Source organism: Lycium ferocissimum, chromosome 4 (assembly GCF_029784015.1).
Source record: "Lycium ferocissimum isolate CSIRO_LF1 chromosome 4, AGI_CSIRO_Lferr_CH_V1, whole genome shotgun sequence".
In the NCBI taxonomy this organism is placed as follows: domain Eukaryota; kingdom Viridiplantae; phylum Streptophyta; class Magnoliopsida; order Solanales; family Solanaceae; genus Lycium; species Lycium ferocissimum.
This window is the reverse complement of record NC_081345.1, coordinates 30,602,437-30,625,598: the sequence shown is the minus strand read 5'-3', so window position 1 is coordinate 30,625,598 and position 23,162 is coordinate 30,602,437. Positions and strand designations below refer to the sequence as shown.

Here is a 23,162-nt window from a genome sequence, read left to right as displayed (position 1 = left end):
CCCCATATTAAACACGATGCGTATTCGTAGCAAACACTAATATAATAAAGTTTTAAATGGGATGTTATATTAATCGTGTTTTGAACATAGTATCATATTGACAAAATCAAGCAATGAACATAGTATATATATATAAAAAAAAAAAAAAATTGGGCCTCATATTAAACGGTTTCGCAAAAAAAAATTGTGGGCCCCATATATATTAAAATATATATATAAAAAAAAAAAAAAAAAAGGTGAAACCCACCATCTCCAAACTCACGGTAAAAAAAGTGGACCCCATATATCAAGCAATATAAAAAAAAAAAGTGAACCCCATATTAAAAAAAATAATGTCAAAAAAGACTTTGTATTCGTAGTAAACACTAATGTCAAAAAAAAAAAAAAAAAAAAAAAGTGCACCCCATATTAAAAAATAAAACAATATTCATATAATTTTAAAAGTATCATTAAGTCAATAATGATGGTTCATTACCGCGTGCGTATCAATCCATTAGTGGGAGCAAATGAAATTGCTTTCTTTGAAGGTTAAGTATTAAATACGATTTTCTTTCTTTTTTTTTTTCTATTCTGTGATTTATTTGTTATGTTTACTAAAATAAATATACTTAAAATATTTATATTTTAAAATAAGATAGAATTTAATTACTTTTTTATTTTTATTCTTACTCTAATAAATGTGAAAAGAGATTAATGTCGTAAAAAAACATATACCAAATGAAGATCAAATAATGAGTAAGGTAAATGTCAAATTATAATTCTAATCAACGTTTTCTTAAAAAACCATACAAAAGACAACATGACAGGTAATGAGCTAAATCGAGAATATTTACCAAAAATTAAAAAATAGTATTTCTTCGTTTAAATAGAAAATCAATTTCTACTTTGTTTCGTTTTAAACAATTAAAATTAATTTAATAATTTAAATTAGAATTAAAATCAAAATTTGACAAAAAATAATAAGTATTTTACACCTTTAAATTAATAGAATTAAAATTGAAAGTATTTGTTAAATATTCTATTGTTTTATTAGAGAAAAATAGTTTCTTTTTAAACAAGTCTTCTCTTTTAAAAAATATTAATAAATTTGCCGATTTTGTATTCGTAAACATTAATATAATAAAGTTTTAGATACGGAGCACAAACTACAATGCTAGTAATCGTGTTTTGAACATAATATATATATATATATATATATTCACTATCAAACCTTCTTGCACTGACAAAAAGTGTTGTGCACTCAGGTCTACTATTCTAATAGAAAGTCATTGCTCATAGATATTTGTGTAGCTATCATCTTTAATGATACATTAATTAATTAGAAAGTTTAACGTAATTGTTTGATTTTGGGAATAGCTTAAAAAAATTGCATCACATAAAATGGGATAGATGGAACGGTACTGAGTACGAGGTCGCTTCACTACAAGAAAAAAGAAATTTGGCAACAATATTTTTTTGTTGCCATAGATTGATTATTGTTGCAAACTTTTGACACCAAAAAGAAAAAAATTTGTTGCATAACTCTTATACAATTTTTTTTTTTTTTGTTGCCAAAAGTACTTTTTGCAACAATAATCAATACTATGACAACAAAATTAAGTTAGTTGACAACAAAAAAGTTCATTTGCCAACACTAAAACTAAATTGTTGCCAAATATTAAATTTATTGTTGCCATTTCTGTACTTTCTTGTAGTGCTTTAGAGATAATTAAGAAGTATTTATCTATATTAAGGCAGATTAGTATCATAGACAATAGCGTTTAATCCTTCTTTATTTTATACATCTCAGGTAAGTTTTTTTGGTTTACAAGATATGACATCACATTTCGCTTGTCATGATCAGTTTTAACCTTTTCTGCGTTTTGTTTTTCTACTTTAGGAATATGCTAGCAACACCAACCCATGCAGAAAAAACAGAGGGCTATGGCCCAGGACCCTTCTTGCACTGACCAGTGTCACTCAGGCATTTTTTTGTGCGGAGTGCCCTTCAATGCACTGGTCTTTAATTTTTGCCCCTCTAATTATTGGTTTTTAATTTTTGTCCTTCGCCGAAAACTTTTAGGTTCCGGGTTCGTACCCCCGTTCAGTCAAAAATTTAAAAAAATTCGCCAGGTAGAACTTGGATTCACAAGCGAGTTTTTGTTCAAAACTCGCGCCAAGAAGAAGGTTGAAACTCTGCGCAAGGGAGAGTTGAAAGCTACAAAGCTCGCAAGCCTAACTTTGGCCCTAATAGGCCTAAGTTTCTAAGTTTGCTATAAAACTCTGCCTTACGATTTTATTTTATAACTGAACCGGGCTCAAACTCTAAACCTCATGGTATTAAGCGAAGGACAAAAATTAAAAACCACTCATTTGAGGGACAAAAATTAAAGACCACCCTAAAATAAGGGTATTCCTGCCTCAGGTGGTCGTGTTCATCTTTCCTCATTAATAAACAAGAAGACAGATTAAAGACAGACAGGCCTGTACATTGGTAATATTTGAACATAGAGATACTAGTTAATACTTTCTAAGAAGTGTTTGGAAGATTATAAAATAATAATCGAGCTAGTCGCAACATTTCATATTATGCTAGCTTTGTGCCAGCATGAACACTTGAAATGGCTTTAGCAAGAGCAAGTTCAAAGTCAGTTAATCGACTTGTCAAATGAAGCAGCTAAAAGTTACTTCACTCTGGCACCGCTTTACATCGAAAAAGAAAGGTAAGGCATCCCCGTGGGGTCCTTAGTACTAAGAAAATAAGAATGATGTCCGCCTTTTTAACTTATAGTCAAATACTGCTCTCATTGTATTCCCTTCAAGCTAAACTTCATCAAAACTCAGTTCGGCTGCTAAATTGAACTACGATTTTAGAGTAAAGCGTTTATGAGACTAGAGTACAGAAATACTTATTTCCTTTATACTACAGAAAGTATATATTTATAAGGCTTACAGAAGATAAATTTGACACATCTCAAAACAACAAATCCGGAAGTAAGCACATTACTTTAGCTTTAGGAAAGAAAATATCAAACGGAAAAATCAATTGGAAAAAACTTGAAAACAAAAAATAAAGGAAACCTCGGTCTAGTTAAAGCTTCAATAGGTAGACATCGACTGGTTCAATAAATCATGGAACATCATTACTGCGTTTGTACATAAAATAATGCTTTGACAAAACTGAAATACACACGCCTTTGCCGTCGTCTAGCTTGGCGTATTGTTCTATGCTAGTGGTATACAAGATCCACTCTTGAACAGATTCCGGAGAGCTCACTTCGATCTCTAAGTTGTTGAAATCGAGTTGCACTATGCCAAGAAACTCTCTTTCTGGTACCTGACCATACCCTGAGCAACCAGAGAATGCTATACCATCATAACAAATCAGATCAAATATACAGAATCCAAGAAAATTGAATCCAGGGGAGGAGAAGTGCTGCAAAAGGAAGTCAATCTGAAAGCAAGAAATCATCGCATCTCACAGTCCTGTGCGGCCCTATATATTCCACTTCAACCTTCCCATTGTTGTACGAGTACGCTCGGAGGTTAGACGTGTGGCTTAAATTAGCTTCTCCAGTACTCTTGTGGACAACTTACTTCAGCATGAAATATACAATTAGATGTGTAGATCCTTCAGTGCATCCAGCTTATCTACTTTCCCATTTGATGAAGGCAAAGCAGAATTTTCAACAGTGTTCAAGTTGTTCAAGTTGACGACTCCATTTTCAGTGGTTTTCTGTGTCTGATGGTAAGCTGAACTTGTAGCAACTGAGCTACGAATACCTTCAAAATAAGTTGAGAACGGGAAGTATTCGGCACAGCGCGCTTTCCATCCTGCACGAGCGCACCAAACACATCACTCTCAAGAAAATTCTCAATTATCAAGTACAATTGTTTGTCAAAGACGTATAAGGATTTTGGGTCTCCATTTTGCTAAAAATTGTCAGCACATAGGTAAATAACATAGCTGAACTATCACATCAGGACCCATACACCCTAATATAAAAGTCACGAAAACCATGGTTCAAATTAGTGCCTTGCATTAACTCATGCTGCGAACATTAGGAGAAATAAGAATATGAGCAGTTAAGTGCTAAATGTCTATCGTCAACGGTGCATGTCCCATCTGACAGAGGAAGGACTAATTTGAACTCTACTCTACCATTAAAGAACCATAAAGAAAATCTTGTTATTAAAAAAATAGATGAATCGGAACTGAGCCAAAAAAGGGAACACTCCGTTTCTAAAATTAAGCAGTTTGACATGGAGTGTATGGCTTTTTAAGCCACAAAGATGTATTGGTCAGAAACTGAAACAAAATGATATGTACACATTTCTTATCTTCTAACAGCACGCATGATTTTTTAGTTTTGAACAACTATGGTGTCCAGGCCAGCTTGAGCACCTCGACTTTCCACGGGATACCTGTCACCTCCCACCAGCAACAGGTACCAGGTAACTCTGTCCACCAAGGCTCGAACAGATGGGAAGAAATCACCTAGTGGTTTGCCTCTGCTGGGATTTGAACCTGAGACCTCATGGTGCTCAACCCACTTCATTGACCACTGGGCCACACCCTTGGGTGCAAGAATCAAAACAGCATGAGATGGCAAAGAACAGAGCACTTACTCAATGCGGCATCATGGTCATTCAAGGTTTTCTCCAGGAGTTTGTGAAGTGAAATGCAGTCTTTCAGTTTCCATGTCCTAACAGCTCCTTGTACTCCTCCACTAATTGGGAGAAAAGTTAAAACAGAACCCTTAAAAGTTTTTTAACATATATAGTGAGACATTATTAGCAATCTGATAGACTGCTAATTTAGTTTCATTACTACAAGTCCTTACATAGAAACAAGATCATTCACCCAGTCTTCAATTAACTTGACAGCCGCAGCCTTCCTGGTTGGTTCCAAGACATACATCAACTCAGCCACTGCTGCCCTGTGCATCAATGATTCTGCACACGTATAACAACAAAGAAAATCATACTTAGGAACAAGAAACTGGACAAAATATGTGAAATCCATTAAAATGGCAGTTGAAAATGGACCTTTATGCTTTTCAAGGAAAACGGTGTTTGCCTCAATTAGAGATTTCTCGTGCAACTGACTGAAAACGACAGACATAAATAGGTACCTCAGTCTAATATCAAGGATAAATCATTGTGTGATATATCAATATCTAAAACGTTAAAGATAGATGGAAAGTGGATGATTCAAAGGAACCTAAAGGTAGGTCGCTCGACTTCTAAGACACGCCACACAAGTTTTTCAGTCTCGGTTACTGGCGAAGGCAACCCTCCTACTTTATGGAAGAATTTTATCTGCAAGAAATCACATTCTATATCAAGAAAGGGGTATATAGTCCTCAGAGTTGCAAAGAGTTCACCAACAATTTGAACCCAGTGCAAAGAAACAGTTGAAGAGGCAAACGAACATAATCTACACGACTGCAGAAAAAAATTATTCAAAAGTCTTGAAACAAGATAAATATACCAAGCAGAGATGAGATTTTGGATTTTCTGCATCCAACCTCAGTAGATGCTTTACAGCCTGGAGATCAAAGAGTAGTGTTTATCAATGGTCATACAGAAGGAAAAGGATAACTCTCTTTTTATAAGGAGAAAGAAAAGGATGGCAATTCAAGCAGTTGCTTAAAATGCCCAAGAGCCAACATAGATACACCATACAATGATAACAAAAATGATATATGAATGGATAAAAATTTGAGCAAAAGGAAAGAGGAATTTTTCTAAACTGTTGAATTATGAAGGAACTAACCTGCAAGGCAAGCAAGATTTTCTGTTTCCTCATGTTTACTTCAAAGGACAGTAAATGCGTCTCCAAGCAATCAGACGAGTGCTTAAGTAGCAGCTTCAGGTACTTTGTAGCCTCGGCTAGAGGATCTTCAATCTGATGTTTTCTCAATTAAGAAGATTTTATTCAATCAAAATATGCAAAATTTGGAATAGCCTCAAATTAATAAAGTTCCTTTTCCCCCATTTTATTAGACACACTTGTTTTCTGGAATAGACTCCAAATGTCTGACACGACCTCATAGATGGTGACCACTCAAAGTTTCATGAACTACATTTCCATCAGAAGTACAAATTCAACTGGTGATAGAGATATCCCTCAGCACATTAGACTCGATATAAAATCAATTCTAGTGTCTTCTAGCATCACTAGGGTCATACAGTACTACTAGCCAAATTTGCATATATCATACAAGAGATTATGAAGCCCAAATTCACCATACTTACCAAGATGTGACAGCAAGACAGAAACAAAATAATACCTGAACCAATTTTTCACCATATGGATCAGGATCCACAGGCTTCACCTGGCGCTTCCCTGATTTCGCAACACTAGTGGAACTTGATTCCTCATTTTTAACTTCTGCATCCTAAAACCATGCAATAGACTAAGTCACTTCATGCTAAGTTAATTTTTCAAAAGCAATACAGAAGCAACTTTAAGTACTTTCTTAGCTCGGGCCTCTGCTTTCCTCAATTTTTGCCTTAATTTCTTTTTCTGAGAGGGAGGCAACTTAGACATCTCGTCATCTTCTTCAGCGGCTGACTTTGGAGGACAATCATACAGCCTCAGGTAGCATCTGATTTACAAGCAAAAGGATGCCCAAGGAAACATAAAAATCTTCAGTCACAAAAACGTTTGGTAAGATAGCTGACAATCTAGGACAAACATAGATATTAAGCAGAATTGTTCACAAATGTCTTTTCTAGATACAGTAATACTTAACTAGTTTCAACAGAAAATAAAAAAACAAATCAGTAAAGGTTAATAACAGCAGAAAAATAAATAGAATCCAAGGTTCCTGAAGATCCCAAACATTTTAACAATTTTAGCAAGTCAAAATAAATACCTGATAGCACCACTTGCTGCTTTGCGAAAATAAGCATGTGAATGTAACCGATCTTGAAATTTCAGCATTTCAACATACATGCGTAGTGTCATTTTCCTTAAGCAATAAGAGTGAAAATCAAATTGGTCCTCCGTGATATCTGCATAATGTTTTTCCACAGCCAGAAATTTCTTTAAGGCCCGTCCAAGCTCGCCTTGGCGCAGATAACTTTCCCCAGATGCCAGTTCATACCTTTTCAAATTTTTAAAACAATAGCTGCTAAAAGGATCCCAAAACCAAGCAGATCATGATCAAGCTCAGTGAAGAGACTTACCACATGCACTGCATATCGTAAAGGTTGTTCTGATGATCCCCTTCTTTTGTGAATAATAAAGCAGTCTTTTCAGCTAACGCCATCTTCAAATATGTCCAGTGTAAGCCATAAAAAAATCAAAAGACAATTCATAGGCATTGAAAGATATCAGCAAAAGTTAAGATATTTTATTAAAGATCAAAGCAAACGAACAAATCTTTGTACCTGATCGGCCTGAAGCATACGCTTAACACATTCACTGTTAACATAGCGATCTGCAAGATCCATACACCTGGCTTCATCGGCCAATGCAGCAGCAGCTGTGAAGTCACCACTATGCTTTAATATGCGGCTCTGTGTTGGAGAGAACCAAAGAAAAGTTACATACATTACAAAAGTAAAAGATTAGACCAACATATGCCAAGTTCATTCAGGAACCAAGATTCATGTCTCTAGAAATATGTGCATACAATTTGAGAGGCCTGAAAACAGTAGAAGATCCCTTGATAAACTAGCAATAGATAGTGTGTGGATTTGAACGGTTTTTTGATCAATGTAATACTTATGCTGCTCAAGTTTGACAACCAGAGAAGAGAGATTTTTTGGTTAAAATAAAAATCAATCCACCAACTACACCTCAATCCCCAACTAGTAGGGCCGCGGTGATGAATCCTCTATGTACATTCTCTACCCGGACCCATCAAACAAAAACACACAATTTAAGATGCAAATACAAATAATTAATTTTTGAAAAGCTCTAATAGCAGACTTTACTTTTCACTACATTTTGAAAATTGGAAGTGCAGTACCACAAGAAACAATTTCCAGCAAGGTGAACCAAGCAGGGATATCGCCAAATATTAAAGTCAACAAACAAATGGTAAAGGCAAAAGAAACAAATAATGAAAGATTCACAAGTATTTTGATATGGATAGATGAGCAAATATACCTTGACACAGTATAAATCTATGACTGTAGGAGTATGTTCTATTGCCTCATCAATTTTTACAAGAGCAATGTCATACTGTCCACATCTGTCATAATGCTGCAGCAAGAATGTTTTTTATCAATTAGGAAGGTGAAAGGAAACAAAGAAAAGGACATGAAACCCTGAATATTAATTGAAGACGTGAGCAAACCTGAGCCAAATAGAACAAAATCCACATAAGTGTTGAAGGGGGCTCTTTTCCCTCACTGCAGCATGGACCATAATGTTACATGCAGAAGTGTAAAATAGAACATCAAATTTTAAAATAAGAAAAATAAAATGGCTGAACCAAAGTCTACAGAAATCATAGCATCAATGTAGGCACTGATTACACCTCATACAAATTATAAGACATCAATCCCCTTAAGCTTATATATTAATGGAATCCAAGTGCATCTAGGTTGATTGCTAATAGCGACAGAGAGTATGATACGGGATTAAAAACCAAAATAATCAGGCGGGAAAAGGGCAAATGGTAGCTCCTTAAAGTTCCCTTCTTGAAGTTGTACAGACAAACAGACGCGCGAGATCAGCTTTCATGTGGAACTTCTATATTATTTTTTGGAGAATGAAATATGTAGATAATCTTTGACTATGTGAATTACGTTGTTCTGATGTGGAAACTCTATAATGAAACAGGCATCTTTATCATGAGAATCACCTTCAGTATGGTGATTGAAGTTTAAAACAAACAAAATGACAAACATATAACCATATATACGGAAGCATAAATATAATCTCTCAACCTCAAACTAGCAAAATACAAATTTATTTGGTAAAACAAGAAAGTAACCTGAATGTACCTGGTAACGTATATAACTAGTAACTGTCAAAATCTAAAGTGGTCTCAAGAAGGTCAAGGTAGTGCAAGAAGAAAAGAAAATGAGATCTTCTTACTGATCTAACATGATAAAGGAGGCAAAATAAATAAAAAATCAGCTCATGACATGTTAAAGTTTGGCCAGCAGCATGACTCCACTAACCTCTCGGGATATCCACCAGTGGTCTTAATTGACTGCTCCAACCTCAGAACCAATTCCCCTAGAATATTGGCCTGTAACACATATGCAAATAATTACAAAACACCAAAAATATGCAGGACATAATATACCCATGCAATCTTCTACGATACATGAACGAACATTTGAGCTAACCTTGCCAGGGTGATTGTACAGTGGATAAAGATCAGAGAACAAGGAAGGAACACCCTAGATTTCATCACCATGAAACAAGTCAGCTTAGATCAAAAGACCAAGGAAACCAGAAAGGGTGTTAGTATATAAGTACTTTTGCCAAAAGAGGTCGAACATAATTTTCAGCTGCTTCCCGAAACTTGCCATCTCTAAGAAAATCAAGTGGAATTCTCTGAAAGAGACAAGAAAAGAAAGTTCACTGTGGATACATATCATATTTCCGCAAGATAGCAAAAGGTAAGAATGGTGATAGAATAGTAATAAAATGTTCACATTTCAAGATTGATGGCACCTTGTACTTTTAGCAATTAAAAAGAAGGGAAAAGGGTCAAAAATACCCCTCCCGTCATTAAAGTTTTCAAATATACCCGTGTCTTAGCGGAAATCCTCAAGATAACCTGATTTCATTTTTAAATCGCTCCATTTAAACCCGACCCAACTAAATAAAAAAACCATATGGGTTACCCGCTCCTGTGCCTAGTGGCTCCAAATGTAGGACTCCGGAACAAATTGGCCGCATATGGGTTTTTTATGTAGTTGGGTCGGGATTAAATGGAGCGGGTCTAAAAATGAAATCGGGTTATTTTGGGGGATTTGGGGGAGGGGTATTCAAAAACTTTAATGACGGGAGGGGTATTTTTGACCCAAATTTGTAACGGAGGATATTTTTAGCCCTTTTCCCAAAGTAGAGGGGAAATACCCTTTTCCCTAAAAAGAATGAAAAGTCAATTCGCCCCAGGGCTTAGTTCAAGTGGCAAAGGATGAGGGACTTGTGACTTAGGTCACAAGCTCGAGCCCTCCACCATGTGAACTAAGCTTGCTATTTAAGTGGAGAAGGATAGAGGGACGTGCCCGTTATCCCGGAGTTCCGAAGGCTGTGGTTGGTCCAAAGAGTTGGCCCCTGACCTTTCTTTTTAAATACCAACAAAAAGAATTAAAAGTCAACTCTATCAAGAGAGATTATAGCTTATAAGGTCCAGAAAGTCAACAACGCAAGGTAACTAAATCAGCCATCTAAAATTACAGTACTTTGCTGAAGGCAGATAATTATGGAATTTTCTGAAAACAAATCGACAGGATACGGGTAAGAAAGATAGCCACTGCCCAACAATCATAGGCAATGGGATCAATTCAAACATTATTGGACAACGAGACAGCTATTATCCTGATAGTAGGAAGGATAAGGCATGCATTACCTTTACAGCAGATGATCTACTATATTGCTGGGCAAGTGACTTGTACAAAGCTTCGAGCCTATCAATTTCATCAGAACTATACTGTCCGTTTTCAGAATATAGTCCCAGACATCTTTGTAGCCCCTCGTAGTATCTGAAAGTTAGAGAAAGTATATATTACATGTATAGTTTGTACATCAGCTTTGAACCAAGACTAGCTAACATCTACATCCATTCACAGTTGAGGGAAAGGTCACAACAACAAGAAAGGCACATGCATGAGATTAAGCAAAACAGACAAAGTAAGGGCAGCGGCAAGGGCATTAGAAAGTGGAACTAATTACATGAAGCATTACTCCGGATTCTAAGGGTTTAGGAAGGAAGAAAGGAATGCAAAATTAGCTACTTTTCCTTCTGTTTTACGTCACTCGGTTTCCAACGGCGCAGATCTAGAAGGTGGATTCGTCATCACATATATCTAGAATCTGGGATACGGCAAATAATATATAAGAAAAATATATTTGACAATTAAAAGTCAAGGGAAGAACACAAATTTTAATCCGACTACACACCTAAATTCTGTGGGGGTTCTATTATCCCCTTGTCTTTTGTTTGAAATGCATCCTTGACCTACTTACACAACAAACATCATTATATGCTTGGTAGGTGGTAGACACGTGCTGCCACGTGCCCAATTCCAAAAAAGAAAAAAAGGCAATTTTTCTAAATTAACCGAACCCACACTCCCAACCCCACCCCTCCTCTTTCTTCAAATGGCATTTGAGAACCTTTCTTCATCTCCACTTCTCCCTTCACACACCTTGTACGCACCCAGCATCCCACCCTTTTCCTCGTGTACAATGCATAAATATCCGACACATATTTGGCTTTTAACAAATATCTGATTATAATTCTACTGGTAGATAAAAAAAGAGAGGATTAAATCAGTCAATTCATATGGGTTCGCCAGAGAGGACGGTGCTGCTTTTAAGCTGGTTAGGTGGTCTTCAATGGCGAAAGGCTAGTGGAGATATGAGCGAGAGGAGTCAGTGTATGAATTAAAAATTTAAAGGCTAGATCTGTCAAAATGGTCTATGCTAGCGAAGAGGTTGAATGGGACGAATATGGTGAAAGATATAAGAGTGTGGTGGCTCGGTTGTAAAGAGCTGTGAAGATTGGACAGCGGTGTTGCTTATTGAGTGATGAATGGCGCAATGGGTCTTGTATTATGTATTTGTTGAAGAAGATTCCGAATGGCTTGAGGAATGTGGTCCGGTGGTGGTACTCTTTTTTTTTTTTTTTTTTTTTTTGGTGAAATGGTGGAGAGTTTACATGGTTCTTAGGCGTGAAAGGGGAGGGATGGTGGGTATTCTAAGTCAAGGACGATTTACAATTTTAGAATGATATATTTCTGGTGAAAATTAACGGGTTGGAGAAGAAAAGGAAAAAATTTAAAGAAAATGAAGAGAAAAAGTTTTTTAAAAAAAAAAAAAGTAAATAAGATATACTTTTTGAAAAAAATGCTGCAAAAAATAAATTTTCAACTTTTCCTTTCATCTTACACCTTTCTACACAGTGCAAACACTGGAGCATGCGAAAACAGGTGATATTAGTACCACTTCTAACTAGTTTAAGAGGGGTAACAGAAGCCTCGGAAAGTTGAGGTGTTTAAGTTGGAAAACGAGAAAAGTTAAGAGGGGTATTCATATATATCCCTTTAGTCAACAATGTAATTTAACTCTACTCTATTTAATTAAGTTGAATGACCAATGATTATCGTGTAATTAAGACTTGATTTTTATTCCTAATTAATGGAAAAGTCATGGTTTCCAAGTCACTAAACTTCATTGACGAGGCGCTAAGATGCACTTGCATCATAAGAGGCCCCAACACGGATACGACAGCATTTTTTGAGCAAATCCAAGCAACATAGCTTCTTTTATCTTGTTACAACAACAATGTAAGGCATAAAGTTTCAAACAAACCTGAGGTACCAGGAAAAGAGCACTCCTGCCCTTAATTTTTTTAATATAAATAAATTCCAAAATATAAGTAGCTCTCGCACTCCTAACAGCTCATTAATTGAACCAGCATACGTGTATAACTCCAAGGCAACTTGAAATGAAAAAGAGAAAATAGCCATATAACAGGTGTGAGGTGTCATTAACACATTCTTTGGAAACTGAACCTTCTATCATTATGTGGTACAACCCTTCCGAATTATCTTGGTTACTGTTGATCTCCACTTAAAAGGGACAAAAAGAAACAAGACAAACCAAACCCATTGAAAGGAAGTAAGCAAAGATAACATGATATATACAAAACATGAAAACTCGTTTCTTTTTATCGTTGTGCATTAAACAGCAGAAAATTAATTTCTGAAAATTTGCATCTTCTACTCATCAGAATTTACAGGAAAGAGAACCACACTGAATACTGATGTATCACCAAGCAACGATCTATTCCTAGTATAATATAAGAGATAAGATATGCACATATAGAAAAATATAGTTTAACTGCAAATGATCTTTATTATATACTCCCTCTGTTTCATAATAAGTGGTGATTTTAGCTTGGGCACACCCCTTAAGAAAACTACTCACTACTAGAAAGGAAGAAGTGTTTTTACTTACCCTTAATCAGATGCCTTGAAAAAGAAGTAACTCTTAAAAGGTTTCTTGGTTATGTAAAACTCCACTTGTTTCAATAAGGCTAAATTGGAAGAAATCAAGTAATGCCTTCTTGATTTTGTGAAACACCACTTATTTTGAAACAAAAGGAAAAAGTAAAAACACCGCTTATTATGAAACGGAGGGAGCAATATATAAAGGATTATAGAACGTCACAGTATTTTTTGACAAATTAACTGAGATAATAGTGCACCTGTAATTGTCAGGATTCATTGAGAGCAGCACTCTGAACAATCTTTCACCTTCTTCAAAGCGGCGAAGCTTCAAAAGAAGTGAAACCTCTTGCTCCTTGTAGCCCAATTTGTCAAACTGTAGTGGCATAATAAAATCAATATTCAGGAGTAAATTCAAACAAATTTCTGGAGAACAGCATAATATGAACTTACAATCTTCGAAAGTTGATAGGGGATATGAACTTACAATCTTAGACTCTTTCTTGTGCAACTCTTCAAGGGCCCTCTCAAGAAAACCACATTCCTCTAGCAGAGAGACCTGAAACAGTTGATAACCAGGACAAATTGAAGTTTTCAGAATAAAAATAATATAATCATTAAGGCATTGGTAACAAAATGCTCCAAAAACAAAATTATTCATCGGGCTAACTTGCTAATTGCATAAATCACCACATAAAGAAGCAATTTGTTTCACATACTGAAGAGTTGAAAAGCAATTAAATTTTAATTGAGACAAGACCACTGAAGTCTCATACAAATAAGCATAACCTGATGGCAACTAGCTCAAACACAAATTCTAACCACTTATATACTCAAGCAGGACGCTTCCAATCAGAAAGATCTTAGAAATTTAGGTCTGTGTGGGCAGTTAAGCAACTGAATCATTTTGCAAGTTTAAATTCATAGGTACACAGCTTTTATCCAAAAACACTTTCCAGGATCCAAGCGTCTTTCAGGTTTTTCTGAACAGAACTACATTAGAGGCAAGGAAACAACCATTTTCCGGAGTCAGTTTATAATTATCAATTATGTATCTCAGAGTCATGCTTTCTGAATGCATTGCTAAACTAGCACTACAACTTGCCAAACTAAAAAGAATCAGATGGGTTTGTTGCAAGAAAACTTTCAGCATGCTGACAGTATGGCGCTGGAAAGCAGCATTTCCAAAAACTACTCTCATGCATTCCAGTTCATTTTGGGCAATAATAAAATTAAAATAAATGAGTATTACTGGAAATTTCAACCCTCAAGTACAAAACCTAAGTGGGTATCACGCAACTGTCACTGCACTCATCAAACACAGTTCCCAAATAAATGAAAAATGGAAAACAGAAAACAAAATACTCCAAAGCATGCAATAAATATTCCTGTTACCTTATACAGAAGCATCTCCCCATGTTCACAACGTTCATTTTCTGGAGGATAATCATCTTCAAGAGTCCCTTCATATGCCTCAAGGATATCAACAGCTTTTGACCCACTAACATACAACAAAGTGAAAAGAAGATTGATGCTTGAAGTCATAAAAAGCAAAAATTTGTCATTCAACAGTCTATCAGAAACAAAAAGAGAAAGTACCATTATCACCAGCATGTGACAATTTTATGTAACTAAGCATATACGGGCAAATGAACAACTGGAGATTACATGAAAGAAGAGCCTAACTTCGACTCTTGTGATGCCACCCAGCATTTTTTAATAGTTTCTTTTACAAGAGGCTCGTTATTTTTTTGAGAAAGGTAACAGTTGTAAGAGGCTCGTTATTACTAGAAAATTATGCCATTCGTGTTTAGAAACTCCAAACACTGACAGCATAACAAGGACAAAAGACAGGCATCTTCAAATTTCGCAAGACCTAAGAGCTGACACTTTTGTTCTACTGAAGTAAGCAGATATTACAGCCTTTGATCCTGTACGCACAACCAACACAAGAGCCCCCCTCTTCTCTTCATTTACATTCTAAAAGCTGGCAATCTAATTAAACATTCGCAATTTTTACTATGGCCCACAACCATTGTAATAAAAAGAAAGACAAAAACTAAGGAATCAGATCAACTGCCAGACCAGTCATACTCTATTCGCATACAAACTAAACCAAATTCCCCAATATGGATATCCAACGTCCTATACACAGAACCACCACGTAATGCAGCAGCTCTGCAACTCCTCAACTAGATTTGTATCAGGCATCAAAAATAGAGAATCACCAGGAGATAAACACACATCTACCAATTGTACTACTATTTCTACAATAGTAGAGTAAGTTACTTGGAGTTCAAATGATGAGACACAGCAAAGCCAATCCAATTCATGCGATGATTTGGCTTCAGAGTGAGCAATTGCTGTCTCGTTTCAACAAAACCTGACAAGTCACGCATTTGTGCCTGTAGAGAATATTTACCAACCCATAAGTTTGGACAAAGAAGAGAAGCACGCTAAGAAAATGAAAAGGAAACACAATGAACATGACAAAGGTAAAATAAATGAGCTGCTACATTTTAGAAGATAAGCTTTTGGTGACTACTCTACCGAAATTTGTAGATGCTAATCATGCAAGAAGCGATTTGACATAGAAAATAATGAATGATGATACCAAGCACCTGGAGTAATTAAAGGAGTCATTACATAACTTAGGAGGAACCTTTAACGCGGGGTTGCACCTTAATATAGAATGTCATAAATTACAGGGATCATCAGAATTCAGAACATAAAAAAGAAGCCTTAAGCAAGCAATCGAAAATAATAGACCACAGGAATGTCATGTGAAATACAGTACAACTTTAAGCACAGAAACAAGAAAAAGGAGTTGCAGGATTGCTACAGACATGATGATTTTACAAGCATAAGCAACCCCATCCATCAGTAAAGGGTGTACAGTGACAGTGTCATCCAATACTCCAGATACACATCAGCAACGAGGCAATAACGATGAATGTGCTTCAGTTGTACGTGTAGCTCAAAAAACAATCAAGAGATAAAGTTTCAGCAGAAACCATGACCAACTCTTTTTACATGAAAACTACTTAAGTAATCTGATGACTTACTCATTACGGAGAAGCTATCTAACAACAGTTTAAGAGACATGATTGAGACGCAGCCCAACTCTAATCTTTAGCAACCCATCAGATGATGCTGACTGATGAGCCTAAATGAAAAACATTTTAAGTGCAAGGCAAACACTCAGAAAAAGAAGAATGTTGTTAAAAGAGTCCCACCTGTAAAAGGGATAGGTCACGTAATATCTCAATGTTGTCAGGATCAATTCTAAGGGCATTGCGATAGCACTTAATTGCTTCTCGGTACTCTCTATCTGACCGGTATAGGAGACCATAAACATGCCAACAAACATGACTCTTAAGGTCATTCTGCAAAGAGAGAAGCGCAGTTAACCCTGATATACATAAACAAAAGGACAATAGAAGTTAAAACACTGGACCTTTTCATTCCTAAGAGATAGGAAAAGAGAAAAATAAATGAACTGCACCTTCAATCCAAGCCGGACAAGTTCATAAGCTTCTGATTTGCGGTCCACACAATTCAGTGTTAATCCTTTCATTGCTAGTGTTTCTGTAATCAGATCATTAAGTAAAATGACAGCATAATATCTAAGAAGGCTTCAGAAAGAGAGAACAGTCACTAAGATTCAAAAATACAAGAACTAGTGCTACTTTACTCGAGCTCAATCTCGATTATTTCACATCCAGCAGAAAACATGATCTGGAAGTGAGCTTGAACTACTGATTATAAGATTCAAAGATAAGTTTCGTTGGCATGTATATCGTCTACTGTTCATTTAAATTTTGTCATCCATCATACTTATCATGGAAAAGTAAGGTAGCCATCCTTCATCAATTTACAGATTACAAACTAACTTCTCAAGGACCAATCAAGAATGGAAAGGCTTGTTATTCCGGTACAGGCGCACAGCCTTGCCAATTGGGTTCTAAACGCAACTGAAAGCTTTTACCACAATAATCTGTTTCATTATCAGGCAAAATGATTAAACAGAACAAGCAGAGGTAGGCCGAAGAAGTATTAAGGAGAGGTGATTAGAACGGACATGGCGCACCTTCTGCGTACGGAGGACATGACCCTAGATGGGAGGATTTGGAGGTTGAGGATTAGGATAGAAGGTTAGTAGGTACTTGAGCGTTGTCTAGCTTCCTTACCAGTATTATTGTTATTACTTACCTACTATCTTATTCTTTGATTTTATTATTACCTGTTGATTCCTTTGCTTCAGTTATCATATTATTTGTTGTTTCATTTCTCATTATTTTTAAAATGGCTTCTTCAATACTGTATTTTCTTTCCAAACCTGCTTTGATATGCTTTACTTGAGCCGAGGGTCTTTCGGAAACAGCCTCTCTACCTTCACAAGGTAGGGGTAAGGCCTGCATACATAACACCCTCCCCAAACCCCGCTTGTGAGATTACACTGGGTATGTTGTTGTTGTTGTATCAATCAAAATGATTAAAAATGCACAAGCATTTAAAAGATGTTGTTGCTTCATTTTCAATAAAAATAAATAGTAAAAATGCAAAGAACATCTGTTTGAATGAAGAAATAGAAGAGTTGGTCATATCTTAATGCAAAAATAGAGATCCAGAGAGCGGCTTCATCTCACACACTCAGCCTTTTGTTTTACTCTATAACTCCTCTTGACTAAGAAAACTAAGTTCACACGGGGTGCTCTGTCCCACTATAAGCAGCAATAACCAAAACTTCAGTGAGTAACATACTAGCCATGCAATATCGAGCAAACCTTGACATAGTCCCAGCAGTACGGAATGAAGATTTTACTACAGCTAATTATGCAATTATTGGCTTCAACTAGGCAATGACGAGGAGGCTCCTTATCAGGGGAAAAAGAGACAAGGAAGTGGAGGTTATTGCCTGTGTCCCTTCATCACCTTGATATCATAGAGGCAAGCAGAATAAGAGGAAACTGCAACAACACTGAAATATATTCTCCTGATAGGTGTTCTATATTTGTCAACGAAAGAAACTTGTTGCTTTCCCAGATAGTGATTCATATATCACTGCTTTCGGGCACATCCACCACAAGAAGAATGTAATACTTCTTGAAGCAAGTAACTTAAGCTGACAACCCTAACAAGATATCATTGGTTGTATAGTTGAAGTGCATGATGTATACATATAAAAAATATAAAAAGCAACCAAAGTGATTATTTCTGTCTAATAATCATGAATACGGAGCTCAAAATTTATGACTTTTAATCAAATGTGCACTGGGTATGTTGTTATTGTGCACCTAGTAGAATTGCATTTACCTCCATGGTCAGGAAATTTCTTGAGAATAGTGTCAGCAGCTTTCAGACCTTTCTTATACTGCTTTGTCTCATACGATTTCTGCCACAATTGAGAAATTCGGCTCCATATTAGACATACTTTGGCCAATCAGTAATCACGAAATTAGAAAGGAAAAAAAAAGAAGGGGGAGGGGGGTTGGACAATGTCATATGTAATCTCATGTTAATTAGTCATTTAATCTAGTACAAAAAGGATTATCAAATCTTACTAAAGAAATAACTGGATTCAGGGCATGAGGAAAAGCAGCTAACTCTCGGTGTGAATTCTTTTTGATAGGTAAATATGACGTTTTTATCAATAGTAGCACTAAGTTTGTGCAATGAAATTACACAGGAACCTTGCAAAAAACCAGTTCCTGTCTAGACTTTGGGAGGAAACTGACAAAATAGGCTACCTACATTATACACATTTTGCATTTCACCCCAAAATACCTAGAGAAAACCTAATAGTACAAAAAAGATTCTTTGTCAACTTACTATATGAAGCAAGTACTCCTTCCATCACAAAAAGAAAGTATGAGATAAAGAATCCAGATATTGGCATGAATTTTTTTTTCTTTTGATAGGTAAAATAAAAAGTTCTATTGATCAAAAGTAGCACTAGGCTTGTGCTATGAAATAACAACAGAAACCCTTGCAAAAAATCTGTCCCTATCTAGATTAACATGTGACGCTTAGAATAACTTTGGTCCTATTTTGTATCATATACAATTTGCATTTTACACCAAAATGTCAAAAGAGAAAACTAGTAGATTTTAGCTTGTGTATGTTCTCCTTTTTGCTCTTGAAACATTAGTGATTCTTTCCCTTCCAAAATAACTCACCAAATACAAGCAGATAATTTCTCCTTTATCAGATTTTCGGGGTGAATTTGGACAAGGTTCCTCAATTTGAAAATTAAGTTATTTTTTATAAGGATAAATAATTTAAGAAATAATTGATAGTAACTTTTTGCAAAAAAAAAAAAAAAAAAAAAAAAAAAAATTACGTAGTTGAAAACTACATGCAAAACTGCTATCAGTCACATTTTTATAGTAGATATATTTAGAAATTATTGAAAAAGTTGGTGTCATCATTTTTATTGTTAGTTGTTCGAAAACGTTGGAGTTGTCGATATAAATTTTCTATATGTTTTTGAAAGGTATAAATGCTCTAAGATTCCGCTATATTCTAACCCAATTCATTCCAATGAAAATTTCTAACCCAATTCACATTTTTATACTAAATATTTGGAAATGATTGAAATAGTTGGTGGTGTAGTTGTTTGAAAAAGATGACTCATCAATATAAATCCTCGATATGTTTTTGATAAGGTAGAAATGCTTTTTATATTAAGCTATATTCTAACTCAATTCATTCCAATACTGGTAATTAGTGTGTTTACAGGGGTTCTCCAAAACAAGTAGTTTCTCTAAAATATCAAACTTATAACTGCCCGCACCTAATGTAAGTCTAAAAAATATCAATTAAAAGTCTTCCTTCATTTCTTAAACTTTGTGCCTAGTCAAACTATATCCACAAAAACTGAAACTAAGGAAGCAATACGGAAACAATAACCCAACACCCCTATCCAGACATCAAAATGGTTGCTTCCCAATTTTCTCCCTTGATTATGTGTCATCTCGTGTTGGAGGTGCAGTGCTTTTCCATTGGAACATCTTCTTTTCCATGCATCTAATTCTATGAATATAGCTAAGGTTTTCTATGTCCCCAATGCATTAGAGTCTGTAAAATTTTATCTTCATCACTTGTATCGATGAATTGATCAAAATAGTCTATCGTTCTCTCTTTGATCTCTACTTTTGTTTTCTTTCTTTTTTTTTTTTTTTTTTGCTGGGTGGGGGGAGGAGGGGGATAAGGTTGATCTCACTATCTCCTATCAGAACTTATTAAGAATATCCCTTAGTATACTTGGCTTCTCAAAAATTCAAAGACTTATTAAGAATATACTTTAATATATTTATAATTTAGCCAAGTAGTCCTCCTTCTACTCAGTAGTGCTAGCTAATACATTTCCCTTCTTCCCTCGCATCCCTAACTTTTCTTACAAGTTGTCTAAGACTTTAATCTGAGCTTAGGGTTTTCAAAGGCATTTTTTTGGGCGTCCGGGTTGAGGTGAAATAAAAATGCAGTGAGGAGGACTAGCGGGCACAGGCATCATGGGCGTAAGTCTCAACCTTTCAGATATTCGCTTACGTAGGCTCGCCTTTTGGCGTTCATTTGGGGTGTAAGCCCAGAGCACTTCCCCAAATTGGAATCAAATTTGCTGAATAAGTCTTTTTCTTAAATTCTTAAAAGTTAACTCGTTATAGATTCTCAAAATAAAAAAACTAAAATGTCAAGGCATTTTCTGATTGTTAGCCTGATTTCATTATCCTTTCTCTTTGTCGTTTGTTTCTGAGTAGCCAAATACTCTTTGGCTCTTTTGTTTCCAAAGCGCCAACTGCAAAGCAAGAGCTTTCCTACAATGCTTGCTCTGCTTCCACAATCTCTGTAAAACTCCTCATTCCACCATTATACCTGTGGTTCTCGGCCTTTAGACACACCTAAAACTTCATTTATTACTCCCTCCATTCAAAATAAGTGTGTCCACTTAGCCTTTTTTATCTGGTTCAAATTAAGTGTCCACTTACATAATCAAGAAGGAATAAACTTTCTTTTTTTTCAAATTTGCCCTTATTTACTCGAGGCAATAAATAATCAAGAGTCTTATTAAATAAGGGTAGCTAGTCAAAATACCTATTTTTCTCTAAGATTTAGTATTTTCTTAAAGGGAGTACAAAAGGCTAAATGGACACTTATTTTGAATCAGAGAGAGTACTTCTTAATGCAAATTATCATTTCTCAGAGAGATAAAGGAGCATGATTTCGATAGGTTAAAAGTCGTGAAATAGTCAATTTATCGTGAATCCTCATAGTGATGACATGACTAGCCAGCAACAGCAGATATTCCAGCCACAAGTATTAGTCCAGAACAAAATCATCTCCAAAAGTAGCCGGCACTAGTTCAAATTCACAATTATACTACAATTCCTAAATTCACATTGCAATCGTAATTAAATGAACAATTTAACAGATACAATTCATGCAACCGGCATAGTACAACAGTCAGTTAAGTAAATTAGCATAAAATCTAGGCTATTAACTAGAAGGAAGACAAGGGAGTTGAATAAAGTGAATAAGACCAAGAAACATCCATTGAAAAATAGTTTTTTTTTTTTTTTTTTTTTGAGAGAGAATCGAAAAACGTACAATTCCTACAATTAACATTGCAATCATAATTTAATGGACAACATAAATAGATACTACAATTCATGCAACGGACATAGTACAAGAGTCAGTTAAGTAAATTAGCATGAAATCTAGGTTATTAACTGGCAGGTAGACAAAAAATACGGCCAAGAAACATCCATTGAAAAACAATTTTTTTTTTTTTTTTTTTTGTGGAGAGAAAGGAACAACTTACAACGATGAGTTTAAAGAGGTTGGCTTCTTTAGGAGGAAGCGAAGCCCCCATTTTTGAATAGCGAAGGTTCTAGAAAGATAGTGAGAGTGTTAAGGAAGGAAGATAGAGAGCGGAGATGGTGGCGTTTATCTGCTGCAACCCTACTGAGATATAGTCAAATTGATGCTTGAACTCCCCAGGGGGGTATTTCGGTAATTGAGTAATTTGGTTACATTCTTGGGGAAATTTGCAATTAAATTAGTTTATTTAGTTACTGAGGCTGTTTGTTTTCATTAAGACTAGTCTAGCGTACACGCTTTGCGCGTGACCAAAACGAATACATCATTTGACAATAAATACTGCAGAAAAATATTGAACTTAGCTACGAATTTCGTCATTAATCAATTGCTAAATTGGTCGTAGCTAAAAGTTTTTATTTTTTTATTTTTTATTTTTTGTAATAACAGATGCTTGCAGGTCATACTTTTCATGGCTGCCTTTTAAGAGGAAGTCAGAGATTGTAGTAAAAGACTGAGAAATCGGATTCTCCGCAACAATTGAAATAGGTTGTTAATAACCCGTCGCTAAATAGAATTAGTGACAAATTTTACTGCTTAACTCTCTCTCAATAATACATGTTTATTTAGTAGTGAAATAACTTAATATATAAAATAATATTGAGAATTTTTATTTGTTAGAATAAGTCTAACAAAAAAATAGTGACAATTCATTTCGAATATATTTTATTTTATACTATTTCATCCTTGTTACTTTAAATTTACATTTTACCAATTTGACATTTAACATTATACTATAATCAAATTTGCTTTATGTCTAAACTTTTTTCACCACAACAAATCTTTATACTTAAGAATTTTGTCAACTTGAACAATAAATTTACTAATGTGAGGAATTTGAACAAGAATAAAATTGAATTTAGTGACATATTTTATTGTTTAGTTACAAAATTTATCACTCGTTAATTTCTATATTTTTGTAGTGATTTTACTCATTTTACAAGGGTGCTAAACTTTCACGGTGCTAAACTTTCCCAACCCTATTCTATTCAACCATGGTAATCACACGGGCATCTGAATTCAATAATTATTAATCATCCTTATAAATTTATATCGATTATTATATCATTCAACCTATAATTTCTTTATAAATATTTTTTATTTTAGAATTCTAAAATTTAACCTAAGTAAAACATTCAAAACATTTGGTT

At 35.2% G+C, this 23,162-nt stretch overlaps 1 protein-coding gene across 1 annotated transcript; it reads right to left on the bottom strand.

The window, feature by feature from the left end:
• Positions 1 to 3,050: 3,050 nt before the first annotated feature.
• LOC132052238 (N-terminal acetyltransferase A complex auxiliary subunit NAA15-like) lies at positions 3,051 to 22,113 on the bottom strand. The gene is made up of 26 exons (XM_059443678.1): positions 21,956 to 22,113; positions 18,451 to 18,529; positions 16,640 to 16,722; positions 16,371 to 16,520; positions 15,424 to 15,539; positions 14,530 to 14,635; positions 13,622 to 13,693; positions 13,395 to 13,510; positions 10,533 to 10,665; positions 9,431 to 9,508; positions 9,298 to 9,351; positions 9,127 to 9,197; positions 8,295 to 8,349; positions 8,105 to 8,200; positions 7,381 to 7,509; positions 7,177 to 7,259; positions 6,864 to 7,094; positions 6,461 to 6,593; positions 6,276 to 6,383; positions 5,759 to 5,890; positions 5,474 to 5,530; positions 5,204 to 5,301; positions 5,029 to 5,087; positions 4,824 to 4,935; positions 4,609 to 4,709; positions 3,051 to 3,813 (listed from the first exon to the last, which is right to left on the bottom strand). Exons 1-26 carry the CDS (start codon positions 22,004 to 22,006, stop codon positions 3,596 to 3,598), a joined length of 2,721 nt encoding a protein of 906 aa, XP_059299661.1. The 5' UTR covers positions 22,007 to 22,113; the 3' UTR covers positions 3,051 to 3,595.
• Between the last annotated feature and the right edge of the window lie 1,049 nt (positions 22,114 to 23,162).